Below are 24,562 nucleotides of genomic sequence, written 5' to 3' on the forward strand. Positions count from 1 at the left end.
TGCATTGCGTGTTCAGAGAGGATTCATTGGCCAATCACACGACCGTTCAAAAGTTTGGGCCAACCCAGACAATCTCCATGAAAACTAACATAATTGCACAAGTGTTTTCTAGGTTCCAGTCATTAGCCTTCTACCACAATTAGCAAACACAATGGAGCATTAGAACACTGGATAGGGATGGCTGCTGCAAATGGGTCTATGTAGATATTGCATTTGCAGCTAGAATAGTCATTTGCCACAGCAACAATATTCCTGATTAGCTTCACGTCATGCTCGTTGGAAAATAGTGATTCTTTTCAAAACAAGAACATTTCTTAGTGACCCTAAACTTTTGAACGGCCGTGCGCTGACAGCATGAACAAATCATGTCATTATCAATCACGACAAGCTTGCGTCCATCCCCCAAACTGAGCTCAGGTTCGCCTCCCGCAGCGTGAGGCAATCCCGCTCGGACTCAACGGTCAGCGCATGTCAACCGCTGGGGAGCCGAGCCGCTAACCGTCGTTGCGGCTCACACGGCTCTCGTGACTTCAACATGTGGGCTATGCGATTGAGTCCTCGGATTAACTGTGAAAGACGGCTAAAGACCAGGGTGAGGTGTTGGAAAAGGAAAGTACTTACCAAAGGGAACCGTGGCTAATTGGATCTCTGTGAAAAAGGAGGGGCGAAGAAGAAGAAGAAGAATACGATGTTAAGCCCAACAAGAGTGTCAATCCAAGGGTGATTCAAGGTGGTACCTTTGCCAGACAAATAGAGCTCGGCGCTGCTCTTAGCTTCGCCCCGGGGCTCCAACCTCACAATCACCGAGTACACGCCTACGTGAGAGAAGTCACGGGTCGGCGCTCACGACAAACAGTCCGATATACCCGAATGGGGGTGCCGGGCCAGCGCGCGACTACGCACCTTCATCCTCGACGCTCACATTTCGGATGACCATGAAATGTCTCCGGCCCTCACTGCGGAAGTTGTACTTGGGGCTTTCTCTCAGCTCCCAGGTGTCCTTGTACCAGGACACCACCGCGTTGTCAAAGGACACCTCGCACTCAAAGGTGGCAGCCTGACGCTCGTTCACCTCCACGTTGTGGATGCGTTTGGTGAAATGAATTTGCTCAGCTACAATAGACAAAGACGGACGGCGTCGGGTGAGAAGACCCAGGCCCGGCGGGCGACAACATCTGCACTGGCTGTTATTTGGCTGATGCTCTGTGAGAGAGGCTGGCACGACAGGGGAGTTAGGTGGGATGTCGTTAAGATGGCAGAGAGACGCACTCCAAGAGAGGAACAAGATGAGAACGAAAATGTTGGGAGTGCCGAGTGTGAGTCAACGACAGAGGAGGGATGGCTGGAGTGTTGGAGGGGAGCGCTGTTAGGGTGGCAGACTGACTAAGTACACAACAGCCACGCAGGGTTGGGACGGCTCAAGGTACCCCTGTTAGGAGTCCAAACGAGGAGATGAGATGATGAGAATGTTTTGTGAGAGGTTAGCAGGGGAGCAGCACTGGAGCGGGTGGTAGACTGACAGATTCCAGGTGACGCAACACCCTTCAAAATAACCCAACTTGGATCATAAATTGGAGCGACCCACTACTTCTTGGGTTGTTTTACACAAAAGAAAACCCAACAAATTCTTGCGTTGGTCATACAATGGTCAAATTGACCCAACTTCCTGGTTCAGTCCAATTTTCAACCCAGCAGTCTTAAGGGTGTAGTAGGGACCGATGTTAGGGTGACAACTGACCAAGAGTCCAAAAAGGGGGACAAGCAAGGGGGTGGGTGATATGAGAGCGAGATGACCAGTTAAGGAGGAAGGAGACCTTCCCCAGGAAGTCGAGAAGTCAATGAGAAGAACAAGTTTGGGATTAGTCATGGAGACGATGATGACGATGATGACGATGATGACGATGTTGATGATGACGATGACGATGGTGGGGTCAGAAGAGGTTAGTGAAGGATCATTCAGAAGGTTTTTGGACTAGGTACCAACCTTCGACCCAAAGGTCCGAAGAGGACTGCAGGTTCAGGTACCTGCAGGTGTACCGGCCCTGGTCTTCGGGCTTCAAGTCTTTGATATGAAGCTTCTGCAGCTTGTGTTTGAATTCGGACTTGAACCTGCCACCCTTGGTGTCTAACAGCCGGCCATTCTTAAACCACTGCACTTCCACATTGGGGATGGACAACTGACAAGTCAACGTACATGACTGGCCTTCCTTCCCCGACATGTCCTGAAGGTGTGTCTCCACCACAGCCTCTGGAAGAGTCAAGAACATGGAGGCTTGGGTCAGTACTACGAACTACAACCCCAGACGATGGACTATTAACATGAACTGTGGCAACAGAGCATGTACGATGGACTGTGTCTGGATAAGCTTTGTAGCTGTAGGCCATGTACTCTGGACTATGATAAATGGACTTTGGCCTACTGACTCGGCACTATTGACTATGGTCTGTGGATTAACCTGTATACACTGTAGGAATATGAACAGTGGACTACATCCTATGAGCAATGGGCTACATGGACTGTGAGCTGTTGACAGGACTGACCATCTGGCCTACAGGTAATTATGATGTTTTGCAAAACTAACCAGTGACGTTGAGCTTGGCGCTGGAAATATGAGGTCCGCACACCACCCGGTAGTTGCCCTGGTCTGCGAGTTGGCACCCCTTAATTTTCAGGAGGTGGCACTCTCCACTCACGCTGATGTGGTACTTGTCGTCGGTGTCCAATTTCTGGGTGCCCTTGTACCAGGACAGCATGATTTCGGGGTAGTTGATTTTCACCTCACATTCAAACAGAGCCTCCTCGTCAACGAGAACAGACTGGTCGCAGACGTCTTTCACCACGGTTACGGGCTAAGGGACGGACAAGAAGACGTTTTAGACATAGGGTCGGGAACTATGGACTGAGCACAGATATCCTTCGGGAAGTGGCTCCTTAAAGTGCTTCTCCAAGACAAACAAGACATTTGGAGCCTTCAACTGAGACACGTTTGCCGACCTCTGTGCGCTCCATCCTCTTCTGCAGGTCGGCCACCAGCCTGGCCATGTCCTCGTCCTCCCTGGGTCCACGCTCAATTTCCTGTCAAGCACAGGGGCCGCAATTAGCACTTCTGCGCGGACTGAGCCGCCAATGACGGCGGGCGGGAGACCTATCTTACTTGTCGACCAGATTCTTCAGCCTTCTCTTGCTTGAGCTGCTCAATGGCCTGGAGGAGACCCCGGTAGTCGGTGATGCCGTACATGCGGGCATATTTCTCGTACTCCTTGGGGTCCACGTTTCTCAGCAGCTCGACAATGTCGATGTCCTGCTCCGCCTCGGGACTCTTCTGCTTGGACGGCGTTCTGAAAAGGCAAAGAAGATTCGAGTTGCCTTATTTGAAGAGGTGGGGGCTGCTGCGCCACCGCCAGCCCGCGGACTGACTTCTTGAGCTTAGCTCTCAGGTCTCCCTCGAGCTGGGCGGCCGTCTTTTTCTCATCTACGTGGAGGTCGGCGGGGCACTCGATCTCGCCATGCTTGTTGGAGGCCACGCAGCGGTACTGGCCCGAATCAGACTTGGTCACCTCCCGGATCTCCAGTTTGGACTCCCGACCCTTCTGCTCGATGGAGATGCGGCCGCCCTGGGTCAGCTGCCTCCACTTGCCCTTCATCCACTTGACGCTGGGGATGGGCTCCCCGCCCACCTTGGCAATGAAGGTGGCCGTGTCCTCTGCAAGTGACACCGTAGGGTCTCTGGATTATTTCGAATCCATTAGGTTCAGGAAGGTTCTTGTCATGACTGTGCTTGACTGTAAGTCCTGCGCTGTTGATGGTGCATCTGCAAGTGCTGATCTTTGCAATGCGGTCTCAGTGTTAAGAGTTATTGAGTTTTTTGTATGGCGCAAGGTGTAGGGTATTGTTATATTTTCTAGGTTGTAAACCCCATCGCAATCAATCGGTAGATCTCAAACTTTGTGTCGGCCAATCACAAGCCGTGATACTTATTGACCAAGCACGGGATAGACCAAACCTCCCCAGGGATTTTTCCAAGTTCCCTAACCGTAATTTAAAATAAAACCAAACACAAAAATCCAGTCTCTTGCAATGTCCTGGCCCTGAGAGAGGAAGAAAATGTTGGTGAGGGGGAAGGGACGGACGGGTGTCTCACTCTCAGTGACGTGCATGCCCTTGGGCTCCTGGATGAAGAAGAGCTGCTCCAGCTTCTTGGCGGCAGCAACCTCAGCAGCCAGGTCAGTAGGCGCGGCTTCTTTTTCTTCAATGACAAAATCGACAAGCTAAATATTAAGACCAGACAAGAGTGACAATGGGTTGCCGGAGGCGCTGTCTACTATCCTTGACGGTCGGTGACATGCTCGTGTTGTCCAACACAGATTGCAATTATCTACTGAGTATTTCTTTGAAGCTTTTCCTTTTTTTCTTTTACCCTTGACGGTGACTTTAGCGCGGCACAGCTCGCTGCCAGCGTCATTCGTAGCCTTGCAGATGTAGTCGGCGGCGTCATGACGGGTCGCCGCGCCGATCTCTAAGCAGGCCGTCCCGTCGGAGAAGGTGACGCGACAGGTCGCGGACAGCGCCACTTCTTTTCGGTCTTTCATCCATTGGATCCGGAGAGGAGGTGAGCCGCGGACGTGGCAGCGCAGACTCAGACGCTCTCCCTCAGACACGGACATGGCCTTCAGTGGTACGTCAAACACTGGGGCGGACTTTCCCTCTGCGAGGGACGGTGGGGGGGCGTAAGGGCGTACACATTAGCTGGAGTGCTGGCCAACACTTTTCATTAGCAATTAATCCAACAACGCTCAATCATTTGCCATGCGATTAAGCAGCCTAAAAAACTACTCCCATACCAGGATCGTTAGTACTACTAATTGGCCAAACCAGGATTGTAGGCCTGCTTGCTGCGAGCTACTGGCAGCTCACAGTCTACTCCAGGGATGGGCAATTCCAGTCCTCGAGGGCCGGTGTCCTGCATTTTTTCTATGTCACCCTGTTGCAACGCACCTGATTCAAATGGTCAGATAATTAGGTCTGCAGAAGCTGGATAAGAATCCTGATCATTTGAATTGGGTGTGTTGCAGCAGGGACACCTATAGAACATGCAGGACACCGGCTCTCGAGGACCAGAATTGCCCACACCTGGTCTACTCAAAGGGGAAGCACATTGGTAGTAAAACATGAGCAATGTTATGTAACATGCTAACAAACATATCAATGACACTGCTGGTATCATGTCCTATTTTTTTGTGCCGAGGGCTAACTGACCTGAGATTTTAAGGGTGACGCCACACTCCGCCTTTCCTGCCTCATTGGTCGCTTGGCAGCTATATTTTCCGCTGTGCTCACGTCGGCTCTTCTTGATGCATAGCACAGCCACGTTGCTCTTAAAGCTCAAGTCGTAATCGTCAGAGTCTGAGATGCCGGCGCCGTCCTTAAGCCAAAGTACGGACATGGGCTGGGATCCAGACACCCGAGCCTCCATCTTGACCAGGCGACCCTCAGTGTCCTCCAATTCCTCAGATGGCTTTTTGGTGAATATTGGAGGGTTCTTACGCTCTGGGGATAAGACAAGAACACCCGTGGAGATTAAAACCAGAAAGATGAGACGAGACAAAATGAGACCAGATGGGTGAGCCACAAAGACCAGGGGTGCAGAATGCAAAGTCCAAGATGGCATGACACAAAGTTTAGGACCGTGCACAGACTACGGCAGAAGAATACAAAGACTATGGAGGTAAGAAAAAAGACCAGGGGTGTGGGATAGAACAGCAAGCCCAGGGCGACGAGATGCAAAGACAACTGAATCAAGATACAACAGCCGGGGGGTCAGGACAAGAGGGACTGCAAAGATCAAGGGGGGGAAAAAACACAGGGATTGACACAAAGACCTGAGGGATGTGACGCAAAGACCGAGGGGGGTAGACACAAACAGCTCTAAGGGACAAAATGACCAGATTATGAGACATACAGACAAGGGGAGCAGGACTGAACGACAAAGTGGCTGATACACATAAAGACAAGCAAGGGTTGGATATGAAAATCAGGGGGCTTCAATAGCAATACCCGGAGAATGGGATAAAAAAACTAAAACAACAACAATATGATGGGATGAGATGAAGATGAAGGGGGCTGGGATCAGAAACACAAGGACAAGGGGTTTGGGGATACAAAGGCCAGGGAGACATCACACAATGACAAACACCTTTGACTGTGACATCACAGAAGCAGGAGTCCTTCCCGACATCGTTGGCAGCATGGCAGGAGTATCTTCCCGTGTCTGCTTTGTCGGTCTTGAGGATAATGAGCTGGGCGGTGTTATCCTCCATGCGGATCCTGTAGTTCCCGCCACTCCGGATGTCCTTGTGGTCCTTAGACCAGGTCACCTTCATGGGTGTCGAGCCAGTCAGGTGACACTCCAGCTCTACGCCATCACCCACCATCACAGCCTGCGTCGCCGACAACTTCCTGTCAAAGACTGGTGGATACCGCGGCTCTGCGGAGAGAGGATTTGAACTGGTACCTTTTTTTTTTTTTTTTTTTAAAGATATTTCCTGGCACTGACCTTGCAGGGTGAGCTTAGCTCTGCACGATGCGGAGCCAACACTGTTGGTGGCCACGCAGGCGTATTCCCCGGCGTGCCTCATATGGCTGCGGTTAATGGTAAGCATGGCTGTGTTGTCGTGGTAGAGCACCGTAAAGTCATCCTCGTCCTGCACCGGCTCGCCATCCTTCAGCCAAGCAACGTCCAGAGGGGATGAGCCGGCCACGCGGCACTCGAAATAGACCGTAGATCCCAAGGTTTGCTGGAGGCTCACAATCTTCTTGGGGAAGCTCGGCGGAGTCTTAGCCTCTGAGGAAGGAAGAGGAGCATCAGCGAAGACACACCCGTTGTAGTATTTGAAAAGATTGAAAAGTATCGATGTAACTTCTGAGAAGTACTAAATCACAGAGATGGCCATTTCTGATTGGTGGTATTTGTTTGAGGAGCATCAGTCCTGACCTTGCACGCTGAGGCGACACGTGGAGGCGGCCATCCCGATCTTGCTCTCGGCCTTGCAGGTGTACTCGCCCATGTCGACCTTGGTGGCTTTGCTGAGTTTGAGGCAGGCCACGCCTTTGCTGTACTCCAGTCTGCAGGCGGCGCTGGAGCGCACTTTGCCATCGCCCTTAAACCAGGACACTTTGATCTCTGGGGTGCCCGCCACGTGACATTTGAGGCAGACGGGGTCGCCGGACGTGACCTCCATGGACTCCAGGGGCTCCAGGAAGTACGGCGGCTCTGCAGGAAGGAGACAAAGGTGGCGACAAAGTCAAGACCCTTGTGCCTGTACTGTGGACCCTCCAATTTGGGGGCTCTGGAGTCCCAGGGTACGGGTGGGTTTTCCCCGGGAAAACTGGCTGGACAATAAAAATATGAGAATTCGTGCACTCACCCAGGACGGTGACGGTGGCCTCGCATTCATCTTTGCCGGCATCGTTGGCCACGCGGCAGGTGTACTTTCCGGCGACATCCTTGTTGTCTGTGCTCAGACATTCCAGGATGCAGGCGCTCTCCGTAGTGCTCAGGTTGTATTTGTACGACGCAAACACCGGTTGCTCGTCCTTGAACCAGCTCACCGAGATCTCGGGCGTACCTGAGTACGTACACTCCAGCCTCAGAGATTTACCTTTCTCCGCAGACACATCCTTCAGCTTCTTCACGAACAAAGCTGGCTCTGGAAGAGGCATGTCGGCGGATGGCGGGTGTCAGTCACAACCCGGTGACCCACGATCAGATGGAAGGTGAATCAAAATAGACAGACGGGCCCTAACCTTTGAGCAGCAGGTTGACGGAGCAGCTGTCCTTGCCCACGTTGTTGATGACCTGGCACGTGTACTCTCCGGCGTGACTCCTATCCACCCGGGAGAGTTGCATGAGGACCTGGTTGTCCTTCAGCGAGAAGTCGCAGTCCCGCCCGGCCTCCAGCTCCTTGGCACCCCTGAACCACTTCACCCTGAGGGGGACGCTGCCCTTTACGATGGCCGAGAAGATAACGTCCGAGCCCGGTGTCGCCTCGACCGGCTGCGGCGGAACCGCGAAAGACGGCGGCTCTGTGAACAGGAACAAGTCACAATGACAGTAAATAGAGCGAAGGGATTATTGCTACGCTTGTCACAAAATCCTAAATTAGGAATAACAAAGCAAGTCACGATTGATACAGTATAGCCATTCCACTTGGGGAGTCATGGACAAAAATTATGAGAGCACCCTTGTAACTTCAGTTTCTTGCTCATTTTCTTGCCGGCTGCAACTAAAGGTACATTAGATGATGGCAGCAAATGGACTGAGCCGTTTTCAATGCGTGTTTTCCCGATATTGGCCACAAAGCTCTTGCGACACCAGCATCAGGCATTGCACTAGCAAAACCTCTCAAATACTCTGCTTACCTTTGACGTCCAAGGTGGCACTGGTTTCGCTGGATCCCGCTTCATTGATCGCCTTACACCTGTATCGTCCCGAGTCGGACAGCTTGAGGCTCGGTAGCCTCAGGGTGCAGTTGTTGTCGCCGAAGGAGATGCCGTAGGCGGGCCCACTGTGAAGTTCCTCATCATCTCGGTACCAGGAAATGGTGAAAGGGGTCGAACCCGACACCTTACACTCCATCTCGGCGCTTTGGCCCACCACCGTGTTGCAGTCCTTGAGTTTTCTCGTGAAAGAAGGCGGGATGGTTTTGTCTGTCAGGGGCGGAAAGATGGCACAAAGGTGGAATACCCAAATGTCACGCTTTGTCTCTCCATTTGTTGCAAGAGTCAAAAAGAAGGCCCGGAACTAGGTAGCGGATATACAAACAACTCTCCGTGCAACGCGAGCTGAAACGTCAGAAGGAAGCGACATGTTGTTAGTCACCTGAATGTTGTTAGTCACTTCAATGTTGTACAGAGGCTGAGATCAACCGGAGTCAAATTCCTTGCTTGGCATGCACAAACCTGGCCAATAAAACTGATTCTGATTCGGACACAGGTGCACAGCTTCGTCTCAAAATATGAAAACAAAGACACGGGTGGATGCAAAAATGTCTTTTGTAAAATCAAACCTCAAAGGCACAGGCAGTTGCCATGACACATCAAAGAAAGCAACAAAGCTGTCGATAGACCGGACTTCCTTCAGTCATGCAATGAAAACGCCCCAGACAGCGGCAAGTGCATATAGTGACGCAACATTCTTTCCGAAAGGTCGTAGAGGGCCACACAAGGCAATAGAAACACAGGGGTCCGTTGGCAAAAAAAAAAAAAACACTCGAAAGAGAAAAGTGCCACCAACCTAAGACAGTGAGATTAATTTTGCTCAGGTCCTTCCCGACCTCGTTGGTAATTTGAAAGGTGTAGTCTCCGGAATCCAGTTTCTCCGCTGCCAGCACGTTCAGGCTGGAGATCATGCGGGAAAAGGAAATGTTGTACTTCCTGCCAGAGGCCAGCTCCATTCCATCCTTGAACCACTTGGGCACCAGCTCTGGGGTGCCGCACACTTTGACTTCCAGGGCAGCGATGTCGCCGGCTGTCACGCTCAGAGCGTCAGGCTTATCCACGATCTTGGCAGGTTCTGGAAGTGACATACACGGATGTTTAAAACTGCGCCCGCTTGGGGAAGGAAGGAAAGAAGAAAGACTAGAAGAGAGAATTATTGGGTTGCCAACCTAAAACTGTCAAGTTTGCAAAGCACTCTGTGCTCCCAGCGTCATTGCACAGCTGGCACGTGTACCGGCCCGCTGCAGTCGCATCAGCCGCAAAAACTTTGAGACACACTCGCTGGTTCTCAAAACTGATTTTTCTGTTGTCGCCGTCCCGGAGAATATGGTCCTTGCCCAGAAGCCAGGACACGGCGATTGGTTCAGAGCCTCTGACGGTGGCCACGAGGCTCACCTCTTGTCCCAGAACCACTGTCGCATTGGACAGTTTCTCCACGAAGGACGGAGGCTCTGGAGGAGACCAAGATACCAGTCAGCAGCGAGAAGGAATCCAAGCCAGGTTCCGCACGCGATGCTTTGAAGTCCACTGACCTCTGAGTTTAACTGACGCCTGGCCGGTGTCGCTGCCTACAGGGTTTGATGCCTTGCACTCGTAGCGCCCGGCGTCAGCTGGTTCAATCTCCATGATGTGCAGCGTGGCCGAGCAGCCCTCACTCAACATCTTGTACTTTCTGTTCTCCATCAGAGGCTTGCCCTCCTTGAACCAGACAGTCTGGAAGGGGGCTGTGCCGCTCATCTCGAAGTACAGACTCACATCCTTCCCTTTCAGCCCTTCTACCGGTTCAGGTACTCGAATGAATGATGGCGGGTCTACGGGAACACCAGCACATCATTCATTGCAAAGGCATACGAGACCTGCAGGTGGCGTAACGCCTTAAAGCTGAAACCCAAAAAGCTTAGACAGCTTTAAGGTTTGTGATCACTCACAGGAAGTCAGTGGAAAAAAACCGACCTTTCACAGTAAGCGTGGTGCTACAGCTGACACTGCCGGCGTCGCTAAAAGCCTCGCACGTGTAAACGCCGTCATCGTCGAAGGCAGACGTGTGCAGCTCCAGGGTGGCCACTGAGCCGACAAACAAGATGCTGAAGTTGCCGCCGTCCATCAGCTTGGTGTCCTGCTTGTACCAGGTCACCTTGATGGGTCCGGTACCGGTGACCCTACACTCCAGGCGGAGTGGCTCGCCCCGCTTCACACACTTACTGGCTGGGAGTTTCAGCACAAACTCGGGTGGTTCTGGAAAGGTCAAAACATTAGCATTAGCCGGCGTAAGCTCCGAGTTTATTCTGAGTCATCCAGTTCATGGATAACCCTGAAAATTGAGTGGAGGCAATTGGACTCGTCTTGGTTGCGCGCCACACTTCAGACTTAGCGGCACCTTCAGACAAACGAGCTCCCTAGAAGTAAAATTAGCCATATTGATGACGCAGCACAGCACAGTGACAAGTGCGGGGACCTCTTCCTTAGCGAGACCAGGAAAGCAGCTTAACGTGAAGTGTGAGGTGGTCGACCACAGCCAGACAGAAGAATAACAGAAGAAATACCCACATGATAACGAAGCAATGCTAACGCCGACCAAACTCCACTAAACATAGCGACGAGAGACAGTTGTCCAACCTTTGACTGTCAAGTCTGCGCTGGATCGCACGGAGCCGGCATCGTTGCTGACTTGGCATGAGTAGACGCCGCTCTGGGTGACACCCACAGAGTAGAGCTCCAGGAAGCAGGAGAGCCCCTCCAGCCCCATGAGACATGCGGGCCCTGTCATCAGCTCCAAATCATCCTTGAACCACTTGATACTGAAGGGTGGTGTCCCCTTGAAACTTCCTTTGAAACGCACCGTGGCATTGGGTATGGTGGCCTGGGACTCTGGCATGGTGACAAAGGTGGGCGGTTCTACAGACAATGAAACGGAGCGGCATATAAAAGCAGCTCCTCAAGTCGAGGATCACGTCAGCAAGCCAAAACACGGTTTAACCTTTGACTCTCAGGCTTGCGGTGCACTGGCAGCTTCCTGCGGAGTTGCTGAGTTTGCAGGAGTAAGAACCTGCATCTGAAATCTCTAAGTGCTCAATCTCCACGCACACAGAGTTGTCTTGCTGAATCAGCTTGTGCTTAACCCCGCTGGAGATCTTTCTGCCGTCTTTCTGCCATTCTACAGAGACGGGAATGGACCCAGATATCTTGCAAACCATCTGAACAAAAGAGCCCAAAATCTCTTGCATGTCTCTGAGGGGTTGGATGAAGCTCGGCGGGATGACTTGTTCTGCGACCAGGAGGACAAACACAAAGTCAAGATGCGGTTCAGATGTCAGGGTGCTCTTCAGCACCCATGCTTGTTACACCGACCTGAGACAACCACTTGGACAGTGCAACTGCAGCTACTGATGTGGTTGGACACTTCAAAGACATAGTCGCCTTCGTCCTCTCTCTGCGCTGACTGAATCTTCAGGTTGCTGATGTTGTTCTCAAAGCTCAGCTTGTGCTGCCTGATGGACTGCAGCTCCTTGCCCTCTTTCAGCCAACGCACTTTGAGCTCTGCCGAGCCCGTTACCTTACAGTCCAGACTGACCGGGTCTCCGGCCGTCACCCTCACCACCTGGGGTTTCTCGGAGATCTGAGGAGGTTCTGCAAGCCAAGCCATTAAAGGCACAAGATTACGGCAGGTCCGGCATAAGACCTGCCTCGAAAGGGAGAGGTTCATGAAGAGGGAATACCTTGGACCGCCAGGGTGGCCACACACTTATCCTGGCCGGCGTCATTCATGGCCTGGCAAGTGTAAGAGCCGCTGTGACCTGCTTCACAGGCAAGGATCCTGAGTGTAGCCAAATGGTTCTCAAAAGTTCTCTCTATGTTTGGATCTTCCAAAATCCAGTTGCCGTCCTTTTGCCATTGTACAGAAATGGTTGGGGAGCCGCCCACTGAGCACTCAAAGACCACCTTCTTACCCAGAACACAGGTGGCGTTTTCCATTCTCTTTGTAAATGTCGGTGGTTCTGTTTGAGAAAATTGGGCGTTAATTCTGGCAGCGGCCTCGAGCCTGAGAACATTTCAAAGCCGACGGCACCGACCTTTGAGGCTCAGTACGGCCTTACAACTACAGCTTCCCACCTCGTTGGCTACGGTACACTGGTATTCGCCAACATCGCCCGTGTCACATCTGTTCACCTCCAGGCCCACCGTGTCATTGAGCAGGGAGAGGCCGTGTTTAGCGCTGGCCTTCAGCTCCTTGCCGTCTTTGTGCCACGTGATGTCAAAGGGGGCGGTGCCGGCCAGTTGACAGTTTAGCCAGGCGCCGCTGCCTGTCACAACGCTAGCGGGCATCAGCTCTCGTACAAACACGGGCGGCTCTAACGTGGACAAAACGACACGGGTCATTCTCCCGGAATTTGGAACCCTAAGATAGCCACTTGGACAGGTGACTGAACTGACCTTTAACCTGCAGTTCCATACTGCAGCTCTCGCTTCCCGCTTCATTGCGAGCTTCGCAGAAGTAGGTCCCGCTGTCTTTGACGTCGGTTCCGCACAACTCCAGGGTGGCCAAGGAGTTGACAAAGGTCATCTTGTGGCGAATGTCGGGGCTGATCTCGGAACCCTCCCTGAACCAGTAGATGTCTATCTCGGGAGTGCCGCTCACTTGGCACTCAAAGACTTGACTCTGACCCGGTCGGATCACAGACAAGCGCGCTGGCGTACGCGTGAATTTCGGCGGTTCTGTGGGGGGGAAGCAAGCACACGCGTGGAAAGACCTCAAAAGCAAGACTAGAGTTTGCGTATGAACCCCGCGAATCTCAAACATGTCTATTTGGTCGATCAGCTGCTCAGCCTTGTGAACAATATTTTCAAACTCATTTGAACATTAGCAATTCATTATGCCACAGCAGAAGTCCTGCTGAGCCCTGTGTTGTCTTTCCTTTGGAGCCAGGTTTGGCTGTTTCTCTTTTGTTTCGATTAAAGCAAACAATGGAACAGATGGTTGGATGCAACGGAAAGTAGGTCTGGAGAGGAACCTTTGACGAAGAGTGTGGCTTGGCAGGAGACGGTGCCGACATCGTTGTGAACCTCGCAGACGTAGTCGCCGGAGTCTGAGGTTTTGGCAAAGAAGAGCTCCAAAGAAGTGGAGGTGTTGTCCTTTGTTACCAGGCAGTCGGAGCTGGACAAGATCTCTTTCTGGTTCTTAAACCATTTTATGGTCAGCGGCGGCGTGCCTGAGACCAAAGCGCTGAAATGGACCTTTGAGCCAGGCAGAACGTTCATTGATTCTGGTGGTTCGATAATGCAGGGAGGCTCTGGAAAAAGAGATCAAAAGATTGCGAGCGAGCTCGGCGCCGTTTTTCACCCGACCGGGACGAGAGAGAGATTCAAACCTTTGACAAACAAGGTGCCCGAGCACTGAGCGCTTCCCGCCTTGTTCTTAGCGATGCAGGCATAGCTGCCACTATCGTTGCTGTCCAGGTCGGAGATTTCCAGGAAAGCGACATTCTCAAAGAAGGTGCACTTGTGTTTGTCGTCCGTCTGGATCTGCTTTTCGTCTTTGTACCACTGGATGCTGAGCGGCAGTGAGCCAGAGACGACGCATTCGAGATGCGCGAAGGAGCCTTTGATACCTTCGATTTGCTTCAGCTTCCTCGTGAATGTCGGCGCAAGGATTTGATCTGAGGCGGGAAAAACAAAGAGGTTGGGAATGGCACGCGCATCGAGACGGAACCCGGTGCTAACAGATCTGCGACAAATGTTGTCTACTGACCCAAAATGGTGAGCTTCGCCTTGCAAGAACTGCTCCCTACATCGTTTGAAACCTCAAAGGTGTAGTCCCCGTCGTCACTTTTATCGGTTTTATTGATTTTTAGCACAGAGCCGGAGTCGGTGCTTTGTACTTTGTACCGCTGGCCGGAGACCAGTTCATTGCCGGCCTTTAGCCAGCGCACCTTAAGGGGCTTGGTGCCCGAGAACCTGGCTGCCAAGGTGGCCAGGTCTCCCTGAGTCACACTGATGGACTTGGCCTCCTCGGTGACCTTAGCCGGTTCTAAGACGTGAAGGACAAAAGTCAGCAAAGTTTCTCCGGACTCATACGCATCACAACGTCGGAGCAGAAGAAAAGCTCCTGTGACCGCGAGCCTCCACGTTGCCACGAAGACAAGCTGACTTCACTTTTTGAACGAATGGACTGTGAGGGCTTGCAAACACACCTTACTACTCAACTCTCATGCTTGCTGGCAACTGAATATATCTGTCATACATGTCAAACTACAATTTGACACTGCCGTATGTGGTCGAGCTAACCCAGCCGGAGGTGAGTGAACTGCAGAGTTTGAATCTGGAAGACTACTGACCTTTTACGGTCAGAACGGCAGAGCAGGTCTGGCTCCCCGCCTGATTCTGAGCATGGCACGAGAATTTGCCGCCATGCTTGCTGTCAATCTTGGTGATGTGCAGCAGGGCCGTCCGGTCCTTGTACAAAATCTGAATGTTTTCGGCCTCTTTCAGCTCGTAGTTGTCTTTGAACCAGGTGACGGTCATGGGCTCCGAGCCCTTCAGGGTGCATCGCAAGGACACCTCGCTTCCTGCCAAGGCACTCACGCTCTCCAGCTTTTGGACAAACGAAGGAGGCTCTACAACAGAATTCATCATCATGCCTTGTGTTAGACCATTTGGAAAAATTCCCCAGCAGCAGAAAGCCATTGGAACACCAAGCGAGAAGCAGCAAAGCTATTCAGAAGAGTTGGGTGACAGAACAACGGCGGCAACGGTCTAGACTAGAGCCTAGGTCCCGAATACAAAGATGATGCGGGATCATCTGAACTGACCTTTGAGAGTGACTCGACATTCGCAAGTGGCCTTCCCCACTTCGTTCTCCACTCTACACTGGTACAAGCCCACGTCTCCCTCTTCCAAAGCCAGCACCTGGAGGGCCACCAGGTCCTCCTTCACCGTGATCCTGTGTTTCTTATCGTTCCTCACCAGCTTTGTGTTTTTGTAAAACGACACCGCGAATGGGGCCGAACCGGACACTTGGGCCTCCAGCATCATCTCAGACCCCTTCACCGCATCTTTGGGGTCCATGAAACGAGCAAACGCCGGGGGCTCTAAAGGAACACAGTCAACATACAAAATGGAAGGGAAGGATACACCACCAGCAGCGATGTTGGCTTACTCCTGCGACACTCTAAACATGGGCCCGGCACGGTAGGTACAGTTTGACTGCAAAGTGGACAAACCTTTGACTGTGACTGTGCTACTGCAAGAGTCGCTGCCAGCCTCACTGGTAGCCATGCACACGTAATTTCCACTGTCATCAACAGTGCACTCGACTATCTCCAGAGAGGCCACCAAATCTACCGAGGTCAATGTGTACTTGGGACTGTGGCTCATCTCCATGCCATCCTTCAGCCACCTGAAACCTATGACAGGACTGCCCGTCACTTTGCACTGCAACTTGACCGAGTTGCCGCTGACCACCAGCGCGGTGGCCTCGGGCTTCATCACAAAGACGGGAGGTTCTGAGAGAAGAGGTGAGTGAGGTTTAGGAATCAAGTTAGGGTCAAACGGGCTCATTCGCGCATATGAAGACGGGCACCTTTGACAAAAACCACCGCAGTGCAGTCCACCTTGCCGGCGTCATTGGACACCTGGCACGTATATTTGGCCGAGTCGCCGGGTTTGACGGAGGAAAGCTCCAGAGTGCTCACGGAGGCTTCTTTCTTGATGAAACAAGAGCCTCCGCTGATCATTTCCCGATCCTCTCTGAACCACTTGACAGACAGCGGAGGGGTTCCAGTAAAAGCGGTCTGAAGGCACACGGTAGTTCCAGGGATAACGTCCCGGTCCTCGGGTGTCACTGTGAATAGCGGCGGCTCTGGAGGCCGCGAGCGAGAAGGAAACATGCACTTTACATTTACGTCCAATCAATAACACGGCGGAGCAAGATGCAATCGCACCTTTGACATAAAGTATGCCGCTGGTTTCTTTCTCGCCGGCTGGATTGGTGGCTCTGCATTTATAGACTCCGGAGTCAGCTTTTTCCAGCTGTCTGACGGTTAGCGAGGCAGAGCTCTCCTTGAAGTCCGACAGGAATTTGGCTCCGGACTCAATTTCCTGTTCATCTTTGAACCAAGCGATGGTGATGGGTTGGGACCCAGACACCTTACACTCCAGTGAGATGTCGCTGCCAATGTTACCGTCGACCCGTTTTAGGAACTTGGTGAAGGCTGGAGGCATTATACGGTCTGCATATCAAAGGGGAGGTACGGGGTGAATTAGTCTTTGGGAAAGCAAGCAAAGAACGACTCGACCGAGGACTTCACATTGGGTTTGATCAGCTCTCCGTCAGAGTCAATCACACATACTAAGAGGTTACGGCAAAGCGCACCTAGAACTGTCACCGAGCACGTGCACTGGTCTTTCCCGACTTTATTGGTGACCTCCATCTTGTACACTGACGTATCGGCTTTTTCTGCTTTGAGGATCTTCAAGGAAACCACGTTGTCCTTCTGGCTCATTTTGTACTTGCGCCCGCTGATCATCTCCTTGTCGTCACGGAACCATTTGACTTTGAGGTCCGGGCTTCCCGAGACAGTGCACTCCAGCGTGGCCGAATCGCCTGCCGTCACGCTGATGGACTCTGCCGGTTCTACAATTCGAGCGGGTTCTGAGACAAGATTGGAGAGACTTTTAGCATTGGCAATTGCGAAGAACAAAGGAGGCTGCACGAAGGACGATGTCATCTGACCATGGACTGTGAGGGCAGCTTCACATTTCTGTTGCCCAGCTTCGTTCTCGGCATGGCACAGGTATTTGCCGGCGTGGCCGGTGGCCACCACGGCTATGGACAAGATGGCTACATTGTTCTCAAACGTCATAGTGATGTTTGGATCGTCGTCCCTCAGTATTTCAGAGTCCTTCATCCACTTGACCGTGACGGGAGACGAACCCTTCACGGTTCCCTGGAGCTTCACTGTGTTTCCCAACACCGCCGTGACGCTTTCCGCCCTCTTTGCGAAGGTCGGTGGCTCTACGGAGAGACCAAAGCCACGAGAGCTAAGCTAGCGGCCAGGGAGCAATGTTAATGTTTTACCGACCAACCTTTAAGTTTGGCTACGCCCTTGGTGGTGACTTTCCCCACATTGTTGGATATGACGCACTGATATTCTCCCATATCTGTACTTTCAAAGGGCTGGATCTCCAGCCTCAACATGGGCTCTTGGGAGATGACCTTGTACTTGTGGTCACTACTGATGGTCTTCTTATTTTTGGACCAAGTGATCTCAAAGGGAGGGCTTCCCGCGACTTCACACTCCAGCAGAGCGCTGGCGCCCTTTACTGCCTCCACTGTCTGCAGTGCTTTCTTAATGGACGGTGGCTCTGTTACCAGAAGAAGGCAAGCGCATGAGTATACAGTGTTCCCCCTCGGAGCGCTAACAGCAAGGAGAGAAAGATTCTGCCCAATGACACCAAAACAGTCAAGCAGTAGTTGTGACTGTGACTGCGTATTGACGCAAGCTCTGTTTGTAAGGAGTTGCTGCTGCTGTGCGTGTTAAAGTAGCTCTATAGCGTCACATCCGTGCGGATTTCGGCTCGCCTGTCCATGGCTATTTTAGGATTAAGATAGAGTGACACCCCTTGCTGCTAGGTCTGGAACATATGCCGCGTAACAGATGGGTTACGTGGCGCAGTACGTCACCGGAAAACATTGGCGAGGAAAGCCACGCTGCAAGACGTCTGAGACAAACCTTTGACAGCCACGGCCGCGCTGCAGCTTTCGCTGCCGGCATCGTTTGACACCTCGCAGGTGTAGCGACCACTGTCGGTGACAAGAAGGTCCATGATCTCCAAAGTGGCTGTGCCGTTTGCGAAAGACATTTTGTGTTTGTCTCCAGAGCCCAGCTCTCGATCATTCCAGAACCAGTGGATGCGGAGCTCTGGGGAACCTTTGATGGTGCAATGCAAGCGAGCAGCTATTCCCTGCTTCCACGTGATACTTGGGTCCATTTTCTTCACAAAGCTCGGAGGCTCTGCAGGGAGGGAGTGATTTTGTTTTTGAAGGAAAAAAAAAAGTGCTTATATTGGTCAAAGAGAAGAAGCCGTGCAAAGTGTTGGCGTCGGCTAACATGTCAGTCAAGGCTTACCTTGAACCGTCACCAGAGCCTCGCAGGAGGAGCGCCCGGCCTCGTTGGAGGCCGTGCACACGTACACACCAGAGTCCTTCACTTTGGACTTGGCAATTTCGAGAACCGCCTCCCTGTCATCAAAGGACTGCTTACACTCCAGGCTCTGGTGGACCTTCTTACCGTCCCGGCTCCAGGTGACTGTCACACCAGTGTCCTCGTCCACCTGGCACTCCAGCCTCAGCATCTGGTTAACGGCGGCGGACACTGGCTCGAAGTTCTTAACGAATTTGGGCTTGCTGATGACTTTGAGCTCTGTGCTAAAAGTAGCAGCGCCAGCGCTGTTGGACGCCTTGCACAAGTACACTCCCTGGTGGCTGGGCTCAAGATTGGAGATGTGCAGGGAGTACTTGTTCTTCTCGCACCTCATGCCGTAGTGCCCTGACGGTGAGAGGGCTATGTTGTCTTTGTGCCAGACCACCTCTATCGGCGCCGAGCCAGTGAGCGAGCACTGGAACACGGCCGTTTTTCCCATATAGGATGTCACTGGCTCTGGTTTTGATACAAAAAGCGGCGGGTACATTTCTATGGAAAGCAGGTAGAAAATATCTTAGAAAGCGGAAGGGTGAAAACGACACCTGGCAGCTCACCACTGCAAGAGGCCATTTCTGTCATAACCACACAGATAAGTCCGACTTTGCCCCCAGCCTCCCATCCAAAAATAATTCTCTCTCTGGCTCTGGCTCTCGCTCTCTCGCTCTCTCGCTCTCTCGCTCTCTCGCTCTCTCGCTCTCTCGCTCTCTCGCTCTCTCGCTCTTTCAATTTGACAGTAAAGTGTCTTACCAGTGACTGCCAGAGAGGCTCCGCAGCTGGCGACACCAAACTGGTTGGTGGCCTTGCAGCTGAATTCTCCACTGTCAGCTTTAGCGGGGTTCAAGACTTCCAGGGAAGACCCGCTGTGCTGGCTGACGATGCGGTACTTGTCGCTCGGTTTGATCTCCACACCGGACTTGTACCACTTGAAGGTCACACTCGGGGCCTCCTCGATCTCGCACTCAAACCTGGCGTGGCTGCCGACGTTTATCTCCAGAGGGGTGATTCTCTGCCTAAAGATGGGCGGCACTGAGGTGCACATGGAAAAAGAGGATACATGTCAGTGGAACCGTGGCTGGATGGCTTTTGTGGAAAACACACGCACAGGACACAGGTGGTGATGTGATGAAAACAGATAACAAGAACACAAGCCCAGGATTGTGAAAGCTGACTTCATGGATTTCATGCTTGGGCTTGGGTTCAGGCTACGGGTGGAATGATGAGCGCTTTGAACGCATGCAGACACAAAGTGGAGAATGAACCGGGAAAGACCACGGAAGCTGCCCGAAAAGCAGCACCAGGTACTCAGTGGGTGCTGGTCCTGCTCTTCAGACAGTCGGTGTGAAAATACACATTGATGAGTTAGAGTGAAATGTGAACAGTCGAAAGACAAATGAAACACGTCTAGGTGGATTAGGAGTGACGCTCAGGGAACGAGATGGATGAAAAGATGGAACATAGATTGATTGTCCTTGATGTCAAACCTCTTGAGACCACTGTGAGTCTGGAAGACGTTGTCGCTCGTCCGGCTTCATTCTCAGCCTCACAAACATATTCTCCTTGGTGTCTCTCCTTGACAACTTTTCTGATAACCAGCGAGTGCGTGTCGAGCTCCGTCAAACACTTGAACTCATTGCCAGAATGCACCGATTGCCCATTGAAGAACCAGTTCACTCGGGTGACATACTTGATGCTGACACTAAATGTCACGTCAGCGTCTTCCTCAGCTGTTGCATCTTGCAGAGGAGCGACTATAAGGGGACGTTCTCTCTGTTCTGGCCTGGCCACTGAAATCTCCTCTTTGACCAACTGCTCCATTCTCTCCTCCGTGACACCCCGAGTCGGTTCAGAGGGGGCAAGCGCCGCAGTCCCTTCAGCTTTGTGTTGGCTCTTCACCTCCTTTCTGGACACCACCACCGACTGCTCAAAAGCCACCTGAGCCTCAGTGGAAACTTGGACCCGCGATGAAATGGACTGCGCCACCCTCGCTTCCCTGGATTCCTGGACTACGACCCGCTGTTCAGCCGAGGCGCACTCCACCGCCATTTTGGACTCGGTCCTGAGGGCTGCCGCTTGAGATTCAACGGCAGTAAGGTCTACTGAGCTCTCTGCCACGCTCACTGTCTGCACCACAGAGGAGCTGACTTGCTTTGAGCGGGCAGAGGAGACCTGCGCCCGCTGAGGTTTGTCTAGCTGCATGGTGCCTGGCAGATCTGAAGTCAGAACGTGAGCCTCCTGGTGAACAATGGAGTGGAGCGCTGCCCTAAGTTCGCTTCTGAGGTCAGCTGTGCGAGGATATTGGCCCTGGAAAGCCAGAGTGATTTCCAAAGGCGTGCCCGTTGATGTGATCAGGTATGTAAACAATGTGTGCTTGGGTTCTCTCTGAACTTTGACTTCCTGTACTTCTGCCGCCTGGAGCCCGCCGACGACGTCCGCCAACAACACGGCGTGCTCAGTGGCTACTGCAGCCTGAAGCGCATTTCTGAGCTGACGACGTACGCTCACACTGGATGCTTTTGGCATCTGAAGCACAAACGTCATCTCTTTGGGAAGAATTGTGCTGTCTTTGGATTCGGACGCGTGCAGAGACAGTTGGGCTTGCTTAGTAGCGGTGACTTTAGCCGACTCGGACTTGACGATCTCTCGAGAGAGCTCCCCCGTCAGTATTTGCTTTTCGTCCATTATTATCGACTGCCTGACTGATTGGCCTTCCTGGATCTGGACCGCAAAGTCCTGCTGTGCCGCTTCAAGAATGTCACTGCTCTCAGTGCAGCGCTCCTTCTCCTCCACCTGGACCGGCTCTGAGGGAACCTTTGGCTCTACCGTGCTCTTGCAGGTGACTTTGTCTACAGCTCCTAGGCTCTCTGCGTGTCCCGCCTCTATCGGCCGACTCTCAGCTGCGCTGGTGAGGTGCATCACATTCCAGCGATCCTCTTTCTGCACCAAGGCTCTCTGCTCCTTAACGTCAGATGTGACTGGCGTCTCTTTGGGCAGTTGCATGGGTTGAAAAGACAGCTGGAGGATGTTCTGAGGCCTGGGCTCAGTTCGAAGCTGAGACTGAACTCCAGTCACAGACAAACTGAGCTCAGAGTGCCGCTCTGCAGTCAGCTGGCGTTTCTCCTCAGAGATAGCCGCGTGACTACGAGCCTTTTCGGCTTTCTGTGTAGCTGTCTGGTGTTGGGGCTTCTCGGTCACAAGCACACCTTCTTTGGGAAGCACCTCGACAGACTGGTTTGACGGGAGGTGAAGCAGAGTAGGGGACTCCTTACTCGGCTTAACAGCAACAGTACTCGCCCCGGTCTCAAACACGGACGTGTCCTCGCAAACCACTGTCCTCTGCTCGTCCTGGCTGACCGAGTGCAAGACGGTAGGACTTGTCCTGGTCCTCGCCTGCTCTGCGTGGGGTTTCTCGCAAGTGAAACCGGTTTCAGAGGGGAGCAGGTCTTGATCGGTGGTAACCTGCAAGTGCAATAGGTGCTCCCCTTCTACTTGGGACTGAATGAATACGGCGCTGTCCAAGGAGGGCAACTGCTGAGAGGACTCGGCCCGAAACGGGTGCTTTACCTCTTCTGTTAGACTCACTTTGGTCACGCGGTCCTTACTGAGGAGGGCTGTCTCCTTTGCCGGTGTCTGCATGAAGAAGTCCGTCTCCTTGGCCAGCGTGTGTTTGGATTCGCTAACTGTGGCCTTAACTGGACGATGTTCCTCTCGCTTGACAGAAGTGGTCACAGCAGAGTCGGTTGTCGCTAGCTCAGCGGCGTGACCCTCTGGAAGTGCATATTTCTCGGTAGACTGGGCCGAGTACAGGATTTTGACCCCCTCTTTCACCTTGTAACCTTTCTCCTCCTGCGCCCCAGAAAGCTCTTGGGACTGTTCTTTCATAACTGCCATTTGCGACTCCACCTGATGCCCGCTAACGAGATGCTTGGGCTCTGATCTGGGCTGGATTGACGTGGACTTTCTGTCGGCCAGCGGCTCGGTGCTGGCGGTAACAAGAGGGGTGAGCTCCTCGGCTACGGCCGACATCACTTGCGACCTCTCCTCCCTTCTTGCCTGGAGCTCAATCACCTCGGGACTCAGGATGCGCTCACAGTGCTGCTCTGTGAGGCCCGGACTCTCCTCAACAGATGATGTGAAAGCCGCCATGTGAAGCTGCTTTTGAGAAACAGCTGAAACTCGAGCCGGGTGGGTTGGCGCCTCCGAAACTCTCTCCTCCACCTCGAGAGACTGGAGCACTGCTGCCTGATGGGTCACCTTCTCACGGTGAACGGTGGCAGCAGAGATATCCAGCTCGGTGAGGGCGCCCACTTGCTCACTGGGAATAACGCGCCGGTCTTCAGTACCGATGGTATATACCATCTGGTCAGAGCTGACCCTGTCCTGGCCCGGTAGGCTGACCTGGAACAAGCGAGACTCGGTAGCTTGTTCTGTCTTGGAAACTTTATAACCTTTTTTCTGGACCACCTGCTTTTTGAGAGATTCTCTGTGCACGACCAGCTCCGCTCCACTCGACGCCTCCCCAAACTGGTTGGACGCTTTACACGTGTACATGCCGCTGTCTTCCTGTTTGACATCCTTGATGGTAATGAAGCCAGAGCCGTCTGGGTTAGCTGTAACGGCACACTTGGGGCTTGACTGGATCTCAAAAGTACCCTTGAGCCACTGCACTTTGGGCACCGGATCCCCGCCGACTTTGTAATCAAAGCGAACCTCTGTCCCTTCCGAGCAGCTCACGGGTTGGAGCCGCACTGTGAACGCCGGAGGTTTACCTGTGTACTGAAACATTTTCTCCACCCACTTCTCTGCCTGGCTAAGGTCCTCCTTTTTCACCTCCAGGTACGCGCTGCTTGTGGTATGGCCAAAGCGGTTGGAGGCGGTGCAGGAATACTCGCCCTCGTACTCCGACGTGACGCGAGTGAGAATTAAGGTAAACTCCTCCTTCTCCTCCACCAGTTTGTAAACAGAAGAACTCTTGATGGCTTTGCCATCGCGAGACCACTGAATGGTGGGCTTGGGCGTGCCAGACACTTTGACACTAAAGACGGCGCTCTCTCCGGCGCTGACCGCCACTGGAGTGAGCTGGCTGAGAAACACTGGCTTCTCCTTTTTCTTCTCTATCGTAGAAGAGTAACGTTTGGGCTCTGGCATGAGTTCAAGTGTTTTGGATTTGTGAGCCAACTGGACACCAGTATAGTAGGTCTCCTCTTGTTCCTCCACCGTGGTGACAGTAGTGCTAGAACGTTCTGTCGGAAAACATCGAGCAAGAATGAGACCAAAAAAGTCATGTTAGCCACACAACAAAATGCATGCCGCCCATGTGAAAAGTACCGTGGCGCCGGTCTTGCCATGAGGTAGACGGAAAGGTCAGACAAAGATGCAACCCTGTCCCGCAGAGGCACAAAATTTGACTACCAAAGGTGGCTCGCTCATATGGGTTCCATATCGTATCGTCCCACCCTTTTCCTTCATCATAGTTCTTTGATGTTTCGTATATTCTTTGTATAAGAGGAGGGAGGGAACCAAATCATCCGTTGTTTTCACTGCGGCGACGGCAAACCTCTTGAATCATTCTGGAGGTGTTTGCGATTGACCGCGTCAAATAAGTCTTTGCATTTTTTTCTCCTGATTGCAGACAAAAGCTTGCGAACACCTCGGAATGGCACATTTTTATGAATCACTAAAGTTAATATTGAGTTTTTGAGCTTCCGCAGATACCTTACGATCACTAGCATTACTTTCCATATTAGCGGTAGTGACAGTGTTAGCCGTGGCAGTAGTTGACGAGTGGTGGTCGGAGCAGTAGTGACGCTGTTGGGAGTGTTTGGAATGAAGGTGGTGCTGGTGGTGGCAGCAGCGGAGTCAAATCCAG

General features: G+C 52.5%; 2 protein-coding genes across 2 annotated transcripts in view; one reads left to right on the plus strand and one right to left on the minus strand.

The window, feature by feature from the left end:
• The window catches only part of ttn.2 (titin, tandem duplicate 2), a 163,089-nt gene that overhangs the window by 106,938 nt on the left and 31,589 nt on the right, over positions 1–24,562 (minus strand). The window contains exons 42-83 of the mRNA XM_061286865.1: positions 20,178–23,936; positions 19,444–19,722; positions 18,622–19,185; positions 18,226–18,507; positions 17,579–17,857; positions 17,226–17,507; positions 16,866–17,144; positions 16,435–16,722; positions 16,074–16,352; positions 15,715–15,996; positions 15,304–15,582; positions 14,830–15,108; positions 14,244–14,522; positions 13,864–14,151; positions 13,507–13,785; positions 12,929–13,210; positions 12,568–12,846; positions 12,214–12,492; positions 11,846–12,124; positions 11,475–11,762; positions 11,114–11,392; positions 10,451–10,732; positions 10,030–10,308; positions 9,667–9,948; positions 9,294–9,572; positions 8,420–8,707; positions 7,805–8,083; positions 7,426–7,707; positions 6,993–7,271; positions 6,555–6,842; positions 6,195–6,485; positions 5,258–5,548; positions 4,419–4,706; positions 4,143–4,247; positions 3,419–3,704; positions 3,156–3,339; positions 2,996–3,076; positions 2,583–2,850; positions 1,985–2,248; positions 904–1,113; positions 738–815; positions 622–648 (exon numbers count right to left, since the gene is read on the minus strand). Of these exons, the coding sequence (XP_061142849.1) occupies positions 622–648; positions 738–815; positions 904–1,113; positions 1,985–2,248; positions 2,583–2,850; positions 2,996–3,076; positions 3,156–3,339; positions 3,419–3,704; positions 4,143–4,247; positions 4,419–4,706; positions 5,258–5,548; positions 6,195–6,485; positions 6,555–6,842; positions 6,993–7,271; positions 7,426–7,707; positions 7,805–8,083; positions 8,420–8,707; positions 9,294–9,572; positions 9,667–9,948; positions 10,030–10,308; positions 10,451–10,732; positions 11,114–11,392; positions 11,475–11,762; positions 11,846–12,124; positions 12,214–12,492; positions 12,568–12,846; positions 12,929–13,210; positions 13,507–13,785; positions 13,864–14,151; positions 14,244–14,522; positions 14,830–15,108; positions 15,304–15,582; positions 15,715–15,996; positions 16,074–16,352; positions 16,435–16,722; positions 16,866–17,144; positions 17,226–17,507; positions 17,579–17,857; positions 18,226–18,507; positions 18,622–19,185; positions 19,444–19,722; positions 20,178–23,936 (14,574 nt within the window). The remainder of the gene's footprint in view (positions 1–621; positions 649–737; positions 816–903; positions 1,114–1,984; positions 2,249–2,582; positions 2,851–2,995; positions 3,077–3,155; positions 3,340–3,418; positions 3,705–4,142; positions 4,248–4,418; positions 4,707–5,257; positions 5,549–6,194; positions 6,486–6,554; positions 6,843–6,992; positions 7,272–7,425; positions 7,708–7,804; positions 8,084–8,419; positions 8,708–9,293; positions 9,573–9,666; positions 9,949–10,029; positions 10,309–10,450; positions 10,733–11,113; positions 11,393–11,474; positions 11,763–11,845; positions 12,125–12,213; positions 12,493–12,567; positions 12,847–12,928; positions 13,211–13,506; positions 13,786–13,863; positions 14,152–14,243; positions 14,523–14,829; positions 15,109–15,303; positions 15,583–15,714; positions 15,997–16,073; positions 16,353–16,434; positions 16,723–16,865; positions 17,145–17,225; positions 17,508–17,578; positions 17,858–18,225; positions 18,508–18,621; positions 19,186–19,443; positions 19,723–20,177; positions 23,937–24,562) is intronic.
• Positions 9,531–24,562, plus strand: part of neurod1 (neuronal differentiation 1) — a 134,301-nt gene continuing 119,269 nt past the window's right edge. Inside the window, exon 1 of the mRNA XM_061286904.1 lies at positions 9,531–9,535. The gene's annotated coding sequence lies outside the window, so the exon portion shown is untranslated. The remainder of the gene's footprint in view (positions 9,536–24,562) is intronic.

The sequence above is a fragment of the Syngnathus typhle genome, linkage group LG9, assembly GCF_033458585.1.
Source record: "Syngnathus typhle isolate RoL2023-S1 ecotype Sweden linkage group LG9, RoL_Styp_1.0, whole genome shotgun sequence".
In the NCBI taxonomy this organism is placed as follows: Eukaryota; Metazoa; Chordata; class Actinopteri; order Syngnathiformes; family Syngnathidae; genus Syngnathus; species Syngnathus typhle.